Raw genomic sequence first — 17,018 nt, 5'->3', positions numbered from 1 at the left:
AAACATAATAGTAAAAAGTTGCTAGAAGTACTGGTTCACTGTCACTAAGGCTTCCATAAGCCATGGAAGCCATTACTCTGAAGTCATTGAGAGATTAGCTAATAAAAACAAGTTCACAAGCCTTCTTTTGTTACAGAAATAATTTGGAAGTGGTCTTAGAACTTTGCCAACCAGGATTGAGCTCATCGTTTGATGCTAGAGTTAATTGTGTGATGTTATCATATTTGAGAAATTTGGGGAGGAAACAAATATCACACAGGGAAATCCAACTGAGAAATGAAACAAATGACCCAAGAAAGGGGGGAAAAAGTAATCATTTTTCAATGCATTTGTTCATAATCTTGCTCTCTGGACAGCCATTTCAGCTGTAAGATGGAACACCATCTACCCAACGGTCTCATTCTTGTACAACAGATACAGCTCATGAGCCAATCAATCACATGGGCAAACATCTCACATGGTTTTGTCCCATAAACCACACTCTTTTTTTCACATTACAAGGAAAATTTAGAAAATTTTTCTTGTACAACAACGGGTTAGTCAAGAAGGTAGATCCGGGAGGCAATGTCCTGAACTAACCAATCAAATCCCTCTAGCAGTCCCTCACCTGTGTAGGCACTGCAACCCACAATTTTCCAGTGTCGAGTTTTGTCCATGGCTTCCAAGTTCAGAACCTGCAATTGTATTAGAGATAGATTTGTTTAGAACCTAAGAAGTTCGAAAGTTTTATCATAAGAAACCAATTTGGAAAAAGAAAACAAGAAGAAAAACATTGAAAAAAAAAAAAGGCACTAACAATCACACAAACAGAAATATTTGACATAAATAGTGAAATCTGATACTACCCAGCCCATAAGTCCTCTAAAATTTGTGAAATGTGTTGATGCAAAAAAATTTGCATCAACGATGCACTTATGAATGGAACAACTGGCGTAGCCATCTTTCATGTCATCTTAAAATGCTTGACTATCAAAAAATCTTAAAAAGAAAGGGGGAAAGAAAAATATACCAAATCACAAGACATAACTTTCTGTAGATGCTTATGCTAAATGAAAGTCTAAGCAACAAGTCATAAACTAGAAAAAAGGGAAAAAGAAGCTTTACGTTAACAAACATACTTTAGCAATCTCTGTTGGGGTAAGAGCACCATTGATGTCCTGCTTATTTGCTAGAATCAGTAAGGATGCCCCTGATAGCCTCTGACATTGAAACATGTTGGTCAGACTCCCTAATAAAAACAAAATAAGGAGATTTAGGTACATGCTGAAGAACAAATATTTGGAATACCGAAAACAACCTAAGCCCTATTGTAAATACAATATGAATCATCCTTTTTGTGGTAAAAACAAGAGTTCCCAGAATAACATACATTAGAAAAAAGAAGGCCATTCTTATTGCTAAAGACACAATGCTGGTATAAGTTGGATTACTGCCAATAAACCCTATACTCGAAACACATTTCTAAATTCCAACCAAGAAGTTTATTAAATCATTTTTGCTCTATCAAGAAGTGTCATAGCTTTTTTTTTTTTTTTTTAACATAAACATGCAAAGGAACTCTAACCAAATATACCATAGAACATATTTTTCGAATTAACAAGTAACAGACACTTAACATGGCAATAGGCAAATACCTCTTCCTTTAAAAGATTGTCTAGTTCCATTTTGCAATCATCCAGTCTTCTAAGATCGGAACTATCAACCACCCACACCAAACCATCAGTTTGCTCAAAGTAGTTCCTCCAATATGATCTTATAGTCCTTTGGCCTCCTACATCCCATATGTTTAAAGTGTACCTGTCAAATTCAAAAAATATCGGAACCAAAATGTTCGCACTAAAAACTAAACAGCGTTTAAAGACTTCAAATTCTCATTTTTGGCTGACATAAAATGATCCTAAATCATGGAATAAAAAGTTCTTACTTTTGGTAAGTAATGGTTTTGATATTGAATCCAAGTGTAGGACTGATAACGCTAGTATCTTCTCCGTTTATCTTCAAAACAATAGTGGTCTTCCCAGAATTATCAAGACCCCTTCAAAACAAAACAAAACAAATAATTAACAAATAATAAATAATTAACAGTTCCGCACAATTATAAACACGATTGTAAACGAACAAAAGAAAAATAGTTAATTACATACACCATAAGAATGCGCATTTCCTTCTCTTTTTTCTTGATCTTCCTTATGATGCTGAGGAGCCCCATTTCTAAAAATAAAAGGAAAATTTCCTAAACATTTTCGGCTGATTCAGCTTACTTATTTCTACTATCAACAGCACTAGCAGCACAAAACAACAAAACGCTAAACATTGTGCAAAAATAAATTATATTTTGAAATATCACAGAATAAAACTGTTCATTCATTTAGTTAACAAATTGCATCAGCACTTGACACATTTAATCAAACTATTTTTCTTTTTAAACTATAAGCAAGTCGATTGATTCGTTCACGGTATTCAGATGCATCCAAGCATATACCAAATTTAAAGAAAAAAGAGAGCTTACCATATCACGCACTTCACAGTGAAGTTTTTGGGTTTATGTAATTAGGGAAAAAACTTAAATTGGATGCAGTAAGCCACACCATTATATATCATTGTGTAGAGGTGGGCAAATCGGGTATTGGTTTCGGTTGTTTGGATTGCAACCCCTTCGGTTGGATTTGAAAATTCAGGTCTAAATTTCGGTTTGGGTTCATTTTGGGTTACAACAATTCAATTTCAAAAAATTCACTAGGCAGCCACCTAAAATTCCAAAATCTCAAATCTCAGCCCAGTCAATGAATGAAAAACAAATATTAACTACCAAGCATCCTCAACATTTCAACGAGTCTTTTTAAAAGTTAACAAAACAAAAAAATAAAAAATAAAAATAAACAACGAGTACTTCAGTTAAATAAAGCTACCAAAGTTACATCTTCAAATGACAAACATCATTAATAATTCATGTCCATCACCATCAACACTCAAGACAACAGTTCCAAATCAGCAACAATTAACCACCACTGATCAAGCATTAACGGACAGAAAATGAAGAAACAAATTAGGGCATTCTGAACGTGTTTGATTAAGAACAAGAATTAATTAAGCATTATCCGTGAGAAAATGCCATATAGCTTTGATGGGCCAGTATGCAAACTCCATTAATGGGCAATTGGGTAGAGTGAAGATTAGTGATAATTAAGGACCACAACGCGAATTAATTAAGCACTACGCAAGGGCTAGTTATCACTTTATTGACTCTATTACAGTCCTAGATGTGCTTAATCGAGATTTAATTTCAGACAGTTATGCTTCTTCAGGTTCATGGCTACGACATGAGCTATTGTTTATTTTCAATTTTCAGTCTCTATAAGTCCTTGCCAACCCCGATTGAATTATAAAATAAAAACAGCCATTATAAAAAAATACGTGTGTATGGAATTATGAATTGAATTACAGAAATACAGCTGTCCCAATCATCACCATTTGGAATCGCAAACATATGTATAACCTTAATTCCTTACCTTGTGCGGCTGACGACGGCGAACGAAGAAGGAGGCAGCGACGGCAGCAGCTGGATCGGAAGTGAACGGCTCAAGATGTCAGCAGCTGGAAGACTGGAACGACAAGAAGCTGCAACGCCGGTGTACCTGAACGGAGTTGACAGCGGGGGCGTCGTGCGGTGTGTGTGAGTGAGTGCGTCTGTGCTCTGCGCCGTGGTTGTGGAGCGCGAAGAAAACAGCAATATGGTGTATTTTCGATTTCGATCTGTCGAAAACGACGTCGTTGCTTATTTTGAACGGACAAAATGACGCCAAATTGATTAATTGAACATTGGATTTGGATGTCCGTGGTGGTATAAAGCTGGGTTGGGTTTGTGTATATGCATGGATCCGGGGCATGGATAAGGGACAGCATGCATGGTCCCACCCGGCCCAGCAATGTGAAGCCCAAAAAACGAACATTTTTCACGAAGACGAGAGATTTTAACATTAAAGTACTGAGTAATAATAGACGTTCTAATTTTTTTATATTTTAAATGTGATCTTAAATGATATGTTATTAATTAAGTATTTGGTAATTTTTTTACAAAACATAAATATAATTTAATTGATTAAATATAAATTTATAAATTCAAATTGATATCTTATTATAAAATTTTATGTTAAAAAGAATATTTCTTTTAAATTTTTATTTATAAAGTTCATATAAATAATAAAACTTTAAACTATTTTATTTTTATTATGATTCCCTTTATGATACTGTAATTTTTTTTACAACATCAATAATGTAAGAAAGATATACGATTAAATCTAATCAATTGTATGCATTGTCTCTATTAATAAAAATTTGTAATTATTTTTAAAATAATATAGATGGTTAAGTGTTAACAAACCAATTAAGGGGTGATTAAGAAATAAAAAATAAAAAGAGATATGGTAAAATACAATACTCAAGTTCTTTTTATTTGAAATTGAATTCTTGACACATTTAAGGAGGTAAGCTTCATTATATATATATATATTGCTTATATGTGCATATTATTTTAGATAAAGTTGGTATATTGAAATATAAACAGGTTCTTAAAGTTAGAAGCTGTAATTAGGCATTGCATCATGGTTGCACAACAACAGACCTGTTTCCAGCAATGAGAGAGGAGCAATGGATTCAATTCCGAGGGTCAAATGTCATTGTCATAGAAATTCAATATTTTCTCTCTCAACTAATAAAATTTAAGCAATTTACTTGTGTATTCTTCAGAATGCATTTGCTATATGATGAAGAGTTTTTCAATTCATGAAATTTTACAAAATAAAAAATAGATGTATTGGCTACACGGCTTTTACAAGATTTATAAGCTTCAAAAAAGGATTTGAGTCTAATTAACATTTTTAAAAAATGAGGCTGAAGGCTTTTGCGGCCTTTTTGACATGCTGAGATACCAAATCGGTTGCCTTTTAAGTAATTGATTATTTATTTACCATTATATTAAATGAATAATTAAGAATAAAACACTTAAATTTAAGAGTGTATAATATTGTAAAAACACATACAATAGTATCATAAAAAAAAAAAAAACTCTTTTACTATATAATTTTTATTTTCATAACTCTAAATTCTTACAAGTTTCTAAAAAAAATTAAATTTAAAATATATCTGTAAATTAAAAAAAAAAAAGGATGAATATAAGTGTTCCATTAAATTTTCTTTCAAAATAAAAATTAAATTAATTTGCCTTTGATTAGATAATTTCAATCAAGGAGGGTTCTAACTTGTACGAGGAAATTAAACGGGATGTCAAAACTCTTTCACAAAAACACCATTTTGTCTTCTTCGTGAGCAAAACTAACAAAAGCAGCACACACTTCGAACTTCAATTCTTCAAAGGTCAGCAGAGTGCGAGAGAGAGAAATGGCGTTTCTGTTTCAGAAATTTCAGGAGGTATAATGATTTATTTATTTTCCTTTGAATCTATGTGTGAATGAATGAGCGAGTGAGTTTTAAATTTTTTTTTGCGTACAGGCGGTGAAGACTCTGGCAAAAAGCCCAACGTTCGCAAGGGATCCAAGGCAGCTCCAATTTGAAGCTGACATGAATCGTCTCTTCCTATACACCAGGTGACCTCCCTCCCTCACATCTGGTTTTGAAAAATTCAAATTGAACTTTGAATTGAATACATAGAATTAACATGTTTATATTTGATGGGGTTGATCAAATTATCTCAAACTTATAATGCTTTATTCCTTGCCCTTGAACTTGAACTTGTGATTTGATTGATTTTTCGAAACGAATCTGGGTTTTCTATAATCGTATAGGATTGCGTGGCTCATGAAACAATTATATGTTATTCAGTTACAATCGTCTGGGAAGGGATGCGGAGGAGGCAGATGCGGAAGAAATTATTGACATGGCTGGTAAAGCATCTCTCTCTGATCAACAGCAGCAAGTACAAGACAATATCCATTCTCAGATCAAAAGATTCTGCTTGTCTATGGATGAAATTCTTCTTCTTCCTGAGAAAAATGTGCCGATTGAGTCATCTGCAGCGTCAAATGCTGCTCCTCGCCGGAGTGGTCTCAGCTTTGCCGTTGGCCCGACTGCCAGACCTACTGACTCTCCTGGTGAGTTTTCAATTTGATGTTTGCTTTTCAGTTTTCTAAAGTTGTTTTCTGGTATTGTATGACGAGTGGGCTCACTTTGGGATGCTCAATTACGATTGTTGCTTTTTGATACTAAAGAGCTTCTATTGCTTTACTTTTTTTCCTTATTAATGAAAAAATTAGCCATTAGGTTAAAGAAATTATTACTGATATATAAAACACAAAGAAAGGAATTACTAAATATTAGGAAAATAAGAAAATGTGGATAGTATATAATACAGATCATGTCATATCATATTATACCATATTGAGTAATTTAATTTTAGGTTATTGGTACTGCACCTATCATTCAGCTTTTGCCCTGGACATTTAACTAGGCTGTGAAACAAAACCCAGTTAATTTTTATTTATTTATTATTTTTTTTGGCACCATTGCCCTTCAATTCTGATTACTGATGATTTTTCAGCACAGTTGTACCTCAGACAAGGCAGCTAACACGAACAGAATTGTCACAGAGATTGAAGGATGCCATTGGCTACACTCTTGATCTCAAACCATCTCAAATACCCCACGAGGAAGCTGGCCAAGGTTTATTTTTATGTGGTGAAGCCAATGTTGGTGCTGTAATAGCCATCTATCCTGGCATAATTTATTCCCCTGCTTATTACCGTTATATTCCTGGGTACCCAAGAGTTGATGCACAGAATCCATATTTGATCACTAGGTATGATGGGACTGTAATCAATGCACAACCTTGGGGCTCTGGGTGGGACACCAGGGAACTGTGGGATGGCTTAACACTTCCTGAAATAATGCCAAACAGCAAAGGTGCTGAAAAAGGTTCAGATCAGTTCTGGAAACTGCTTAGTAAGCCTATGGATAATAAGCGAGGGGGTAGTGGCAGTGAGATGTTGGAGAGGAGAAACCCACTGGCCTTGGCTCATTTTGCCAACCATCCGGCGAAGGGTATGGTTCCAAATGTCATGATTTGCCCATATGACTTTCCATTGACTGAAAAGGATATGAGACCCTATATTCCAAATATTTCATTTGGAAATGCGGAAGAAGTAAATATGAGGAGATTTGGTAGCTTTTGGTTTAAATGGGGGAGTGGAAGTGGGTCGAGCACTCCAGTTTTGAAAACTCTTGCGCTTGTGGCTACTAGGGCAATTTGTGATGAAGAAGTCCTCTTAAACTACAGGTTGAGCAACTCCAAGAGACGGCCAGTATGGTATTCTCCAGTGGATGAAGAGGAGGATCGAAGAAGATGGAGCTAAATCTGTGATGGTTTGGCATTGAAAGTGGTTGAAATCGCTGAATGCTGCATCTTGAAAGGGTTCTCAACAGTTGTAGTAATTGTATGTCATGCTTCTGCTGCATTCATGGTAGCTGTGAGTGACTGAGTGTACACTAATTGTTGTTATTATTTTTCTGCCAAGCTTTTTTAGGTTACTGGTTGTAGGTTAAAGAAGCTAAGTACCAGACTGGCCCCAAATTTTTTTTTCCTTTTTTTTTTTCTCCTCATCCTACATATTCTGAAATTTTGATGCTGAGCTGCTAATAACAAGTTTTGCAGTGATAGGAAATTTCGTTACTTTATTTTCCAGTCAGTTCTCCAACTTTGATTTTTGCATAACACAAGTGAAATGGAACATTATCTTTTTCTAGGTTGAATGTTGTTTTAGTGGCAGCAAGCACCATACAGAGAACATTATCAGGACATCAAGCTAACCCCTCTGGCAGTAAGGGTCTGTTGCTGCTGTGAGGAATAATTCACTTGTAGAATTAGCAGAATTAGTTTGGATCGGGACCAGAGAAAAAATCCGACACTTGCTGTTAAATGAAAATACAAAATCACAAAAGCACAATTAGCAATAATAGGCTTGTCGCTCTCGAGGGGCTTTTGCTGAAGAAGCTTGATGCTATTCTGAAGATTCGTAGATCATACAGCCTTCTGTTCCCATTTTTGCTTCTTAGCGGCTATCTCCTCTATGTTTCTTTTGTACCTGGTCTATGTCACAGACTTCTTGGTGGTTAGTGTTCAAGCCATCTGTATTTTTCTTTCATGCAAGATGTATACTTGTTAGCTGCTGCTAGAGAAGCATTTTCTTGTGTCGCAGCCTAGTTGAGTTGTTTGTCATTAGAACATAGAACAATTAGGTTTTATTTTATTGAAGTGAATGCCTCGTCAAATCTTGTTTTCATCGCCACTCTGTTTTGCATATTGACAGTGCCAAGTGCCAAAAATAATCTTGATTTTTTTTTCTTTTTTTGTGATTAAGGTGAATTTTATCGAAGTTTAGGTACTTGTGCGATGGTTGTCCATCTTTTGTATCTACTCCCAGCTACTAGGTCAAAGATTTTCTCTGGCTCCGTGTGCAAGCTATAAATTTGCTTCTTTATGCATCTTTTTAATCTAAGTCAAAACACAAAACTTTAGCAAAGTTAGTATGCCGAGTTAATATATTGTTTTGTTGATCAAATTTTGTAGATTCAAAGCTCTTAACCTTGATTTTTTTCGCACTTGGTTGAAAAGATGAAAAAGGAAGTACATTCGAAAAATTGAAAAGTTTTAGGGTTAGTTTTGTAAATTTACCCACACTTTTTCGTATACGACACGCCAACCATTGGCCAATGCCAAGGCAAGCACTGTGCGATAAACGCGAAAGCGAGATTTTTATGATTATAAGAATCGAAATGAGTCATATATGATGGTTAATAGACGAAAGGATATGAATGCTCCACTCATGAAGCTTGACATTGTGTTAACGCCTGATAGATACGTATTGCATGACTAAGTTGTTGGATGATTTAATAAAAGGATGTTATCATTTTACTATTAAAGTTTTACTGACATATCATGTTAGTATTAAGATTTGTTAAAAAGTATATTTTACTATTAAAATTTTGCACATTTTCAGCTGTAAGAGTAAAATTGTCTGTTAATTTGATAGATAAATTATCATTTTACTACTAAATTTTTAGGAAAATTATCATTTTACTTTTTGGGGTAAAATCGACTTTTAACTCAATTTCCATTAAACATTAATTTTTTCTTAACAGAATGGTAGTGAATTAATAACAGCACAAAACTTTGATAGTAAAATGTATTTTTCGGCAAACCTTGGTACTGATATGATATGTCAGTAAAACTTTGGTAATAAAATGACAATTTCTCAATAAAAAATTATTACATCTTTTTATGCTCACTGTTAAAAGATATTGATTTCAAGGTACTTTTATTTTTGTAATTAATTGTATTTGTTTAGATAGTGGAGCGAACTAATGAACTATAACCAGATCATTTGTATATCAGCTTAAAATCGAATGGCGTTGCATCATGTTGGAGAGGTATTGAAAAGAATTTAATGAAATGGAATCCATTACCATCCAAGGTAATAAATAGAATTAGAATGTTATGTGATTTTGTTTGGATACGGGATATGTAAAATTAAGATATGAAGGTTGACGAATTTAACTAGTCAACAAACTTGAGAAATTACTACACCCAGATTGTGCTGCATTTCTTAATTTATTGTCATTATTAATCTTTTCCTATAGTATGTTTGTGCTCCTATAATACTTCTATATTGAGAGACATTATCAATAATATCTCCTGATTCTTTTGTGAGATAATAGCCAGTAGACATGGGAGTAGGCACATGAATGCAATCTGTCATGCCATGTTTAGCCAGAATATCGGCAATATATTTTGCTTGTGTCAAGTAAACCCCTTGTGCAGACTTGTTAACTTCAATCCCCATAAAATAGTTAAGCTCTATGATACACCCTTACAACCAAAGGCCGTATCGGTTGAGTCACACTCTTCGAGCGAGTGCCAGCTCCCTAAATTTAAAAAGAAATAACAAGTTTGGAGAGAGAAGTTGAGAATAGAAGAAGAGTCGAGAAGAATAAGAATTGATTCATTTCTGATCCCTTTACAAAAATTGGTTATGCTCTACATAAACCCCTCTATCTTTACAGCTCAACAACACTTGTTAACAGAAAAATAACAACAAAGAAATAACCCAGCAATTATAGAGTTTTAAAACAAAATCAATTCCACTACACGACATAATCTTTTAACCACCCAGGGGGCTTCCTTATACGTGTGCTTTTCTGTGATTCATTACGCTCTGCTCCCTCCTCAACATGTGACATGGTTTCCTCCTTGGGCTGCTCATAATTGGACTCATCAATGGGCTGCTCTTCCTGCAAATATTCCGGTTGGTTCAACTGAATTTGGAAGGTTGTATCACTCTCCCATGTCTTTTAAAGCAAAAGTTTGATTCATACTCTGGATGACTTGCTGAATCAATAAAGGACTGGAACCAGTGATGATAATGTCATCAACATAGACCAAAACAAGAGTTAGATGACCACTGCTCCAGTTATAAAATAGAGAATTATCAGACCTTGAATGCTGGAAATGCCATTTAGAAATCATTGCAGCCTTGAATCTATCAAACCAGACTCTAGGTGCCTATTTTAAGGCATACAAGGCTTTATTTAACTTGCAGATATGATGAGGCTTAGTTGAATCAACAAACCCTACAGGTTGAGCCATGTACGCATCTTCAATTAAAATGCCATTTAGAAAGGCATTATTAACATCTACCTGTCTAACCACCCACTGATTCAATACTGCTAAGTTAAGGATAACTCTAACAGTTGAAGCTTTAACCACTGGACTAAAAGTTTCTGTATAATGAATCTCATGTTTCTGATGAAACTCCTTTGCAACAAGCATGTCTTTATATCTTGAAACTGAACCATCTGAGTTATACTTTATTCTAGACACCCATTTGCTTCCAACTATCTTCACTGGAGCAGTAGGTAAAACCAAATCCCAGGTGTGATTAGTTTGAAGTGCTAGATACTCTTCTTGCATAGTTTTATACCACATAGGATCAGAAAGTTTTATATCTCAGCCTTCGAGGAGATGAACAGTCACGATAAGATGAAAGTGAAGCAATTATTCCAGGGCTCCGATTGTTGGACAATGTAAAATTATGTCAAGGAAATAGAAAATCTAATTCAAATAGTTACTGCACGTACAAATTTCAATCTATCCTAAATATTGAAGCAAGACTCCATCATTTTACAGTAATTTCATTTCTATATTTGCACAATATTTTACTTCGATCACCGAACATGAACTGTTGTGTCTAGTTGCAAACTTTTGCAAATGATCAACGTCCCCGTTGAAACAAAATGCTTATAGTCACGAATAAGTAAATATAAATTTAGTAGTTACAAGCCCGGTACAAATATCATATCAACGGCATTTTGGTCCCTCTTTACCACATGAAGATATAAATACCTATACAAAATTGCATCATGATATGATGAAAGTGAAGCAATTATTTCAGGACACCCATTGTTAGACAATGAAAAATTATGTCAAGGAAAGTCAAAAATCAAATTTAAATAATTACCGTATGTACAAATTTCAATCTATCCTAGATATTGAAGCAAGACTCCATCGTTCCCCAATACGAACCCCTTCTTTTCATTGATGAACCTGTACAAGAAAGAATAATAATATCAATAGCTCGTAAATGCATCTAAATTTAAGGTTGAAATAAGTAAAACATTTGATAAGTTAGCTGGTAGCTTAATGTTCTAAATTGACTAGGAATAGTTTCTGGACGTGAAGATCCTCTCTTTATTTCCAATTTTCTCGTGGCTAACTGTCGATCCTATGCGTGACCAACATTTCGTTGAGGCTTTTTACAAACCAACTGAGACCAAGTGACATAACCAAATTGAAACTTAATCACTAACCAAATTGAAACTTAATCATAGGCTATTTATACTCCCATTTGGTGCCAGGGCAATGGAGGAACAACAAAAATATGACATGACTTACCATCATATTACTTCATATTTTGTCTGAATTTTGAACTTTTGAACAATAACGGTAAAATAATGAGATCCACAAGAAGGCAAAATAAGTGAAGGAGAAAACGCTCTAGAAGAATCACATTTCATAGTTGGAGATGTGTTAATTCAGTTAAAAAATACTCACTTCACCGAGTAAAGGTTTGCGGCAATGTTGTCTGCTGCTTTCTCTCGGATCCATGTCTTACCACCATTGGTGGTTTTTAAGAGAACTCCACTGCCACCTGCTGCCCAAGCCTCATCCTACATGATGGAAGCAATTCATAAAAAGCTAGGATTCAGTAAATCAGTAAGGTCTATATTTGTATTACACTATGACAATGTAAGAAAATTTTGCATTTAACATGATTTGATAAATTGGTATATGGGCGACGGGAGCTTCTCTTCAGGAAATACCGATGAAAATTTTGATGCTCTTCAAATGTTGATTAAGAGTATATTTTCTGACTTCACCTCTTTTTCTTTTTCTTTTAACTTTTACTTTTACCCTTCTGTGATTTCTATTCTTCTTTTTCTCTCACAACATTAGGTTTTTCCCTCCTTAAATTTTGCGTCTTCATTTTCTATCGACTTGTAACGACTGGAGGATGCAAATATCCCTATTTTTATAGTATTTTATTGAAAATTTTTAATTAGCGCATCATGACTCTTTCAATTCAACTAAAATAAAAGAAAATTTTAGCCAAATCAGTTAACTGATCCAGTGATGCAGCCAAAAGATTGATACAAACCATAAGTACCAACAATTCTTTCTGAAAGCTAGGATGAGAAACAAATCCTATTAGGATTAAACTCTTTAAAATACAAGTGATCGTAATTGCATCATTGGGTGCCAATTGAGTTTTCCCCTGATAAAAGAACCAGAAGCTGAGAACTAAGAATGCATTTAGGATGAGAAGAGAAACATATCCTAAATGCATACTTGAGCCGACATGCAACATGAAAGTAGGTAAAGCATGTTACTCAACAAGGATACAAACAAGGTTCATATTACTACAATTCAATTACGAAGGCATTACCTGTGAACGGTATCCAACATCAAGAATACCAAAACCCCGACTTTGTACCGGAACTTCTTCAAACTCCTCTGTAATCTATAATATCAAACACCAATAGTGGTTCAACAATAAGTAAAGGGATGAACAGAAATGTGAAGTTGATATCAATGACAAGAAACATACACAAGGATACAAAGAAAACTAACAAACAAGAAAATATACAACAACAGTACACACAGAAGAAATTTATAACTTTTTGATTGACTAACAATGCAACACAGTATCATACCCATCCACAGAAAATCCACTTTAAACCACACAGTGAAAAACCTTTCAGTGTACACTGAAACAGGAGAGGCCAACTTAAATCTTCTAGATTATGGTAAATTTGTGCTACCTCAGTGTCAAGACATGAGTGAGTTCTCCAAAAAAATAATCTTTGTCTCAGTAGAGTATCAACTGAGGTTGAATGCCCTCACTTTAAGAAGTACAATTAAAGAGAAAAACGATGATCAAGCCAGATTTCATTAGTTGGACATAGTGATGGTATGTTTTCCAAATAATAGAAAATCTACCACATTAACATTGCCAGGTAAACACTAAACAATGTCACCTAAGAAAAAGAATATAAAAAGTGTTCAACAAAATCTATTGGGAGATGTTCAATTCTTTTTTGCTTTTGATGTTTCTCCCTTCTGCATTAGACCATAAAGGTTAATTCATGTATATCTTGCTTTTACCAGTGCAAATGGGAAGTAACAGTAACAGTATTGTGTATGTCCCCAATTGCTGTTGTTGTTGTTTTTGTTTTTGTTTTCCTTCCCTCCCTCCCCCCGGGGCTTAATTAGCGAATGTTTTCTTATTTTCGGAACACTTTCTAATCCAAAAACCTATCTCCAATGCTAATCTAAAAATCTAAGTAAATGCACACATGATGTCCTTAGACTTTAGGCTCCATGTATGTAAGAAAATCAAAATTACCACATGAACATTATCAAGATTTTTTCACAATAATTATCAAATATAAATACATTTAACAAAGAATAACCCTCACAAGTACTTACCCCTGTGCCCTTGCTGAGAAAAAGTCCCCCTCCCCGAACAAGAAGCCAAAGACCTCCATCAGCTCTCCATCCCATGTTCTGGATTCTTCTTGCAACTGCCCTATTATGTGGTTGCCAAAAAGCCTACAAGATTAAAATAAAAGAACAAAGGTAATCACATGAATAGAAGAAATGGAGAGATGGTGACGCAGATTCAATGATGAGATAATATAAGAGGAGGTTTTACCATGATCTAGCTCTCAACGAAAGATTAGAGATAGAAGAAAGTGACATTCATCAAGTGAACAAAAATTTAGACCATCATGTATCTAAATTCACTATTTCTTCAATATTTTTCTAATGTAGGACTCAACAACCTCTTCACACAGTACATTCTAATAATGCTATGAACTTTTTATGGTATAATTCGATTAAGGACATTTGAAGTAGTAAGAAATAATAGCACGGTACTTCAATATTATAAGAATAAAAAGAAAAAAGTGATCGTAACTTGAGAGAAAAATCTGTAGTACGATGCGCTGATAGTAACTTGGTAAACTCAGTTTCTAAAGTCAATACTCCACATTCCGAATAGATTATACCGTAACCAAACAGTATGTTCTATCTTAACAATATTTACTTCTAAGTAAACCATATTTTGTAGTGCCAATGGGTTAGTTAATATGAGAAATGTTTAAGGTCCGCAAACATTTTAATTTATAAGGATTCTTTGTTAAGATACGCTTGCAGTAAATAGGGGGTTGCAGATGTATCATTATCCCACCAATCATCATTTCGTTAATGTGTGGTAAAGGATTTGTCTCTATGCATCTATACTAAGGAGTTTATAAGACAAGCAAATTCCGTGAAACCTGTCAGTGCAGCATAATATATTTTATGTGGTAAGCTCACATGGCATCTAAAGAAACAAACCTGGCCTGGCTGCCAAGTAAGATAGAAGTTACCACGGCTTGATACAGCAACATAGCTTCCATCTGGAGAGCGATTAACAGTATTAAAAGTTCCTGTGTAGTAGCTTGCGCCACTAATACCACTAGAAACTGTTCTGCAGAAACAATGAAGCTGTGTCAATCTCTTGCTTGTTTGAAATGATGAGCTGTAATTTCAAATAAAATGCAGTGCAACAACATTTTCTAAATGCCAGACAAAAGTTAGCCAACAATAAATAATTAGAATGAATTTTGTAAACCATAAACTTCTTCATCAGTAGGATTTAACTATTTTCTACTGCACAGTCCACCAATAGATTCCTTCATTAAAGAGCATCAATAAGACTAGATCTTTAAGAAGAAATTTACCTGTTAAGAGTTGCAGAAACAGTCTCTTGAACAGCTGCTCTCCAGTTATAGCCTCTATTCGATGTAATATATATTGCACCTTCATCGGTCACCATCTCAGCACTCTTTTCTCCGGTGGCCTTTATGTAAACCTGCAGATGATCACCTAGTCAGAATTTGCCTATCCATGGCATTACATCAAATACAACACCAGACAGTGCTCCCAAATTAACAAACAGAAGCAGTACAGTACACTCTCCCAGAAGTTGAACAAATGTTGATAAGAAAACTGTCACTGAGGGTGGTATAACATACTAAAATCATCAATAATCAACGTCTCTGAAGCTTACCATATCTCCAGGAAGTTGAGAACTTAATGGTATCCTTTCCCAGCTTTCTCCAGCATCAGAAGTATGCAACAAAATTGCAGGTTTGCCAACAATCCATCCTTCCTTGCCCTTGAAACTAATGGAATTAAATCTATAGTTGAAATCTTCCTCCTCAGCTGATGGTATGGAACGTGGAGCCCAAGTTTTACCACCATCTTTGGTCTCCAAGAGAGTTTGCCTGGTTCCCAGGAGAAAGCCTATCATCATGCCAATCAAACATCAAACTACATTTAAACAAAAAATGTCAAACGTATAAAACATTTGCTACAGAATTGCAGCACGTGTCCAATTGCTCAACGGATCAAATTTGAAATATTAAGTTAATAAAAAATAAAAAAAATAAAAAAGAAAAGTTAGCCAGTTAGGAGTACCGTGGTTCAAGTCATCGGGGACGAAAGCGATGTCGAGGAGCACAACACCGGGATCAACAGGAATGTACACTCTCTCCCACGCGGAGAGTGCTTCTTCTGACTTTGCGGGCTGTTCGTAGAGACCAGTAGTTGCGGCTAGGGAGATTGATAGCGATAACGTGGCTGTTTGTGATACGAATTGTCTGCGACTGAGAGACGATGAAGACGAAGAAGAATCACTACTGGGAAGAGAACAAGCTCTAGAAGTAGAAATGAAACGAGGCTGCTGTGCCTGTGCGTTTGCACGGCTAAGGCGAGGAGCGAAAAGTGAGCTCAACGATGGCTTTACTAACATTATCGGTTCGCTCGGTCGTAGACTGCTGCCCATTGCAATACTCCCTTTTGTTCTCTCTCAGTGACCGACTCTGCGAAGAATGCCTTTGCTTTTCTTTTTCTTATCCGAATGGTGTTTTACACTTTTACTATTGGTGGTCATCAACGGCTACGCGGGCAGTTTCAAGCGTCTCGATTCTCATTTGGATTATTTTAGCCATAGATTATTCTTTTTTTATTACATTCCTCCCGCCAAAATTAACTAATAAATAGTGATCTAAACTTTATTGAGAGCCAGTTCACACCCGGGGATGTAGCTCAGATGGTAGAGCGCTCGCTTAGCATGCGAGAGGTACGGGGATCGATACCCCGCATCTCCAAAGTTCAATTTTTCCTTTTTGTAATTTTGCATTGCGATGCCCAATGCCCGTGCACCAACATTTGGAATATTCTCAAGAATCTCATTCTAGATGAGTAGAGTTTCTCTTTGTTAAACACTCTTTTGACTCTCATTCATTTTTCTCAATTTTTCCTCATATCGCTTTTGATTGACTAATCAGTCACCAATGCATTTGATGATTCAAACAAGCTTCGAATCTATTGACTGGTAAAATCA

At 35.2% G+C, this 17,018-nt stretch overlaps 3 protein-coding genes and 1 non-coding gene across 6 annotated transcripts; 2 read left to right on the top strand and 2 right to left on the bottom strand.

Moving 5' to 3' along the window:
- Positions 1–26: 26 nt before the first annotated feature.
- LOC18044335 (ADP-ribosylation factor-like protein 2) lies at positions 27–3,824 on the bottom strand. Of its 2 annotated transcripts, XM_024185455.1 has the most exons (6): positions 3,510–3,824; positions 2,145–2,211; positions 1,925–2,035; positions 1,635–1,797; positions 1,119–1,199; positions 27–674 (listed from the first exon to the last, which is right to left on the bottom strand). In XM_024185455.1, exons 2-6 carry the CDS (start codon positions 2,207–2,209, stop codon positions 537–539), a joined length of 558 nt encoding a protein of 185 aa, XP_024041223.1. In that variant the 5' UTR covers positions 2,210–2,211; positions 3,510–3,824; the 3' UTR covers positions 27–536. The 2 variants fall into 2 exon arrangements, with proteins under 2 accessions (XP_024041223.1, XP_024041222.1); XM_024185454.1 differs by having other exon boundaries at positions 2,145–3,691.
- A 1,416-nt stretch (positions 3,825–5,240) lies between these two features.
- On the top strand, positions 5,241–8,324 carry LOC18044334. 2 transcript variants are annotated; one of them, XM_006437510.2, is made up of 4 exons: positions 5,241–5,427; positions 5,509–5,603; positions 5,839–6,107; positions 6,559–8,324. In XM_006437510.2, the coding sequence occupies exons 1-4, from the start codon at positions 5,398–5,400 to the stop codon at positions 7,362–7,364; spliced, it is 1,200 nt and encodes a 399-aa protein (XP_006437573.1). In that variant the 5' UTR covers positions 5,241–5,397; the 3' UTR covers positions 7,365–8,324. The 2 variants fall into 2 exon arrangements, with proteins under 2 accessions (XP_006437573.1, XP_024042482.1); XM_024186714.1 differs by lacking the exon at positions 5,241–5,427 and having other exon boundaries at positions 5,514–5,603; positions 5,802–6,107.
- A 3,201-nt stretch (positions 8,325–11,525) lies between these two features.
- LOC18043454 (photosystem II stability/assembly factor HCF136, chloroplastic) lies at positions 11,526–16,523 on the bottom strand. Its single transcript, XM_006437508.2, has 8 exons — positions 16,091–16,523; positions 15,681–15,916; positions 15,352–15,482; positions 14,966–15,098; positions 14,054–14,176; positions 13,011–13,085; positions 12,119–12,234; positions 11,526–11,611 (listed from the first exon to the last, which is right to left on the bottom strand). The coding sequence occupies exons 1-8, from the start codon at positions 16,455–16,457 to the stop codon at positions 11,545–11,547; spliced, it is 1,248 nt and encodes a 415-aa protein (XP_006437571.1). The 5' UTR covers positions 16,458–16,523; the 3' UTR covers positions 11,526–11,544.
- Positions 16,524–16,709: 186 nt separating this feature from the next.
- TRNAA-AGC lies at positions 16,710–16,782 on the top strand. Its single transcript has one exon. It is a non-coding gene; the product is annotated as a tRNA-Ala (tRNA).
- The last annotated feature ends 236 nt before the right edge of the window (positions 16,783–17,018 follow it).

This window comes from Citrus clementina, unplaced genomic scaffold, assembly GCF_000493195.1.
Source record: "Citrus clementina cultivar Clemenules unplaced genomic scaffold, Citrus_clementina_v1.0 scaffold_4, whole genome shotgun sequence".
Taxonomy (NCBI): domain Eukaryota; kingdom Viridiplantae; phylum Streptophyta; class Magnoliopsida; order Sapindales; family Rutaceae; genus Citrus; species Citrus x clementina.
The sequence above is the reverse complement of the archived record's forward strand: the minus strand, read 5'-3'. Positions and strand labels throughout refer to the sequence as shown.

Bases quoted from the DNA above. Each gene is read 5' to 3' on its own strand.
- LOC18044335 (XM_024185455.1), bottom strand. From the start codon at position 2,209: ATGGGGCTCCTCAGCATCATAAGGAAGATCAAGAAAAAAGAGAAGGAA. The intron at 2,036-2,144 runs GTATGTAATTAA...TTTGTTTTGAAG, and splicing joins GAAATGCGCATTCTTATGGT to GGGTCTTGATAATTCTGGGA. The intron at 675-1,118 runs GTATGTTTGTTA...ATACAATTGCAG, and splicing joins CCCCAACAGAGATTGCTAAA to GTTCTGAACTTGGAAGCCAT.
- LOC18044334 (XM_006437510.2), top strand. From the start codon at position 5,398: ATGGCGTTTCTGTTTCAGAAATTTCAGGAG. The intron at 5,428-5,508 runs GTATAATGATTT...TTTTGCGTACAG, and splicing joins TGTTTCAGAAATTTCAGGAG to GCGGTGAAGACTCTGGCAAA. The intron at 5,604-5,838 runs GTGACCTCCCTC...TATGTTATTCAG, and splicing joins CGTCTCTTCCTATACACCAG to TTACAATCGTCTGGGAAGGG.
- LOC18043454 (XM_006437508.2), bottom strand. From the start codon at position 16,457: ATGGGCAGCAGTCTACGACCGAGCGAACCGATAATGTTAGTAAAGCCA. The intron at 15,099-15,351 runs GTAAATTTCTTC...TTGTTTCTGCAG, and splicing joins GTTTCTGCAACTCTTAACAG to AACAGTTTCTAGTGGTATTA. The intron at 13,086-14,053 runs GTAAGTACTTGT...TTGATATTATAG, and splicing joins TTCTCAGCAAGGGCACAGGG to ATTACAGAGGAGTTTGAAGA.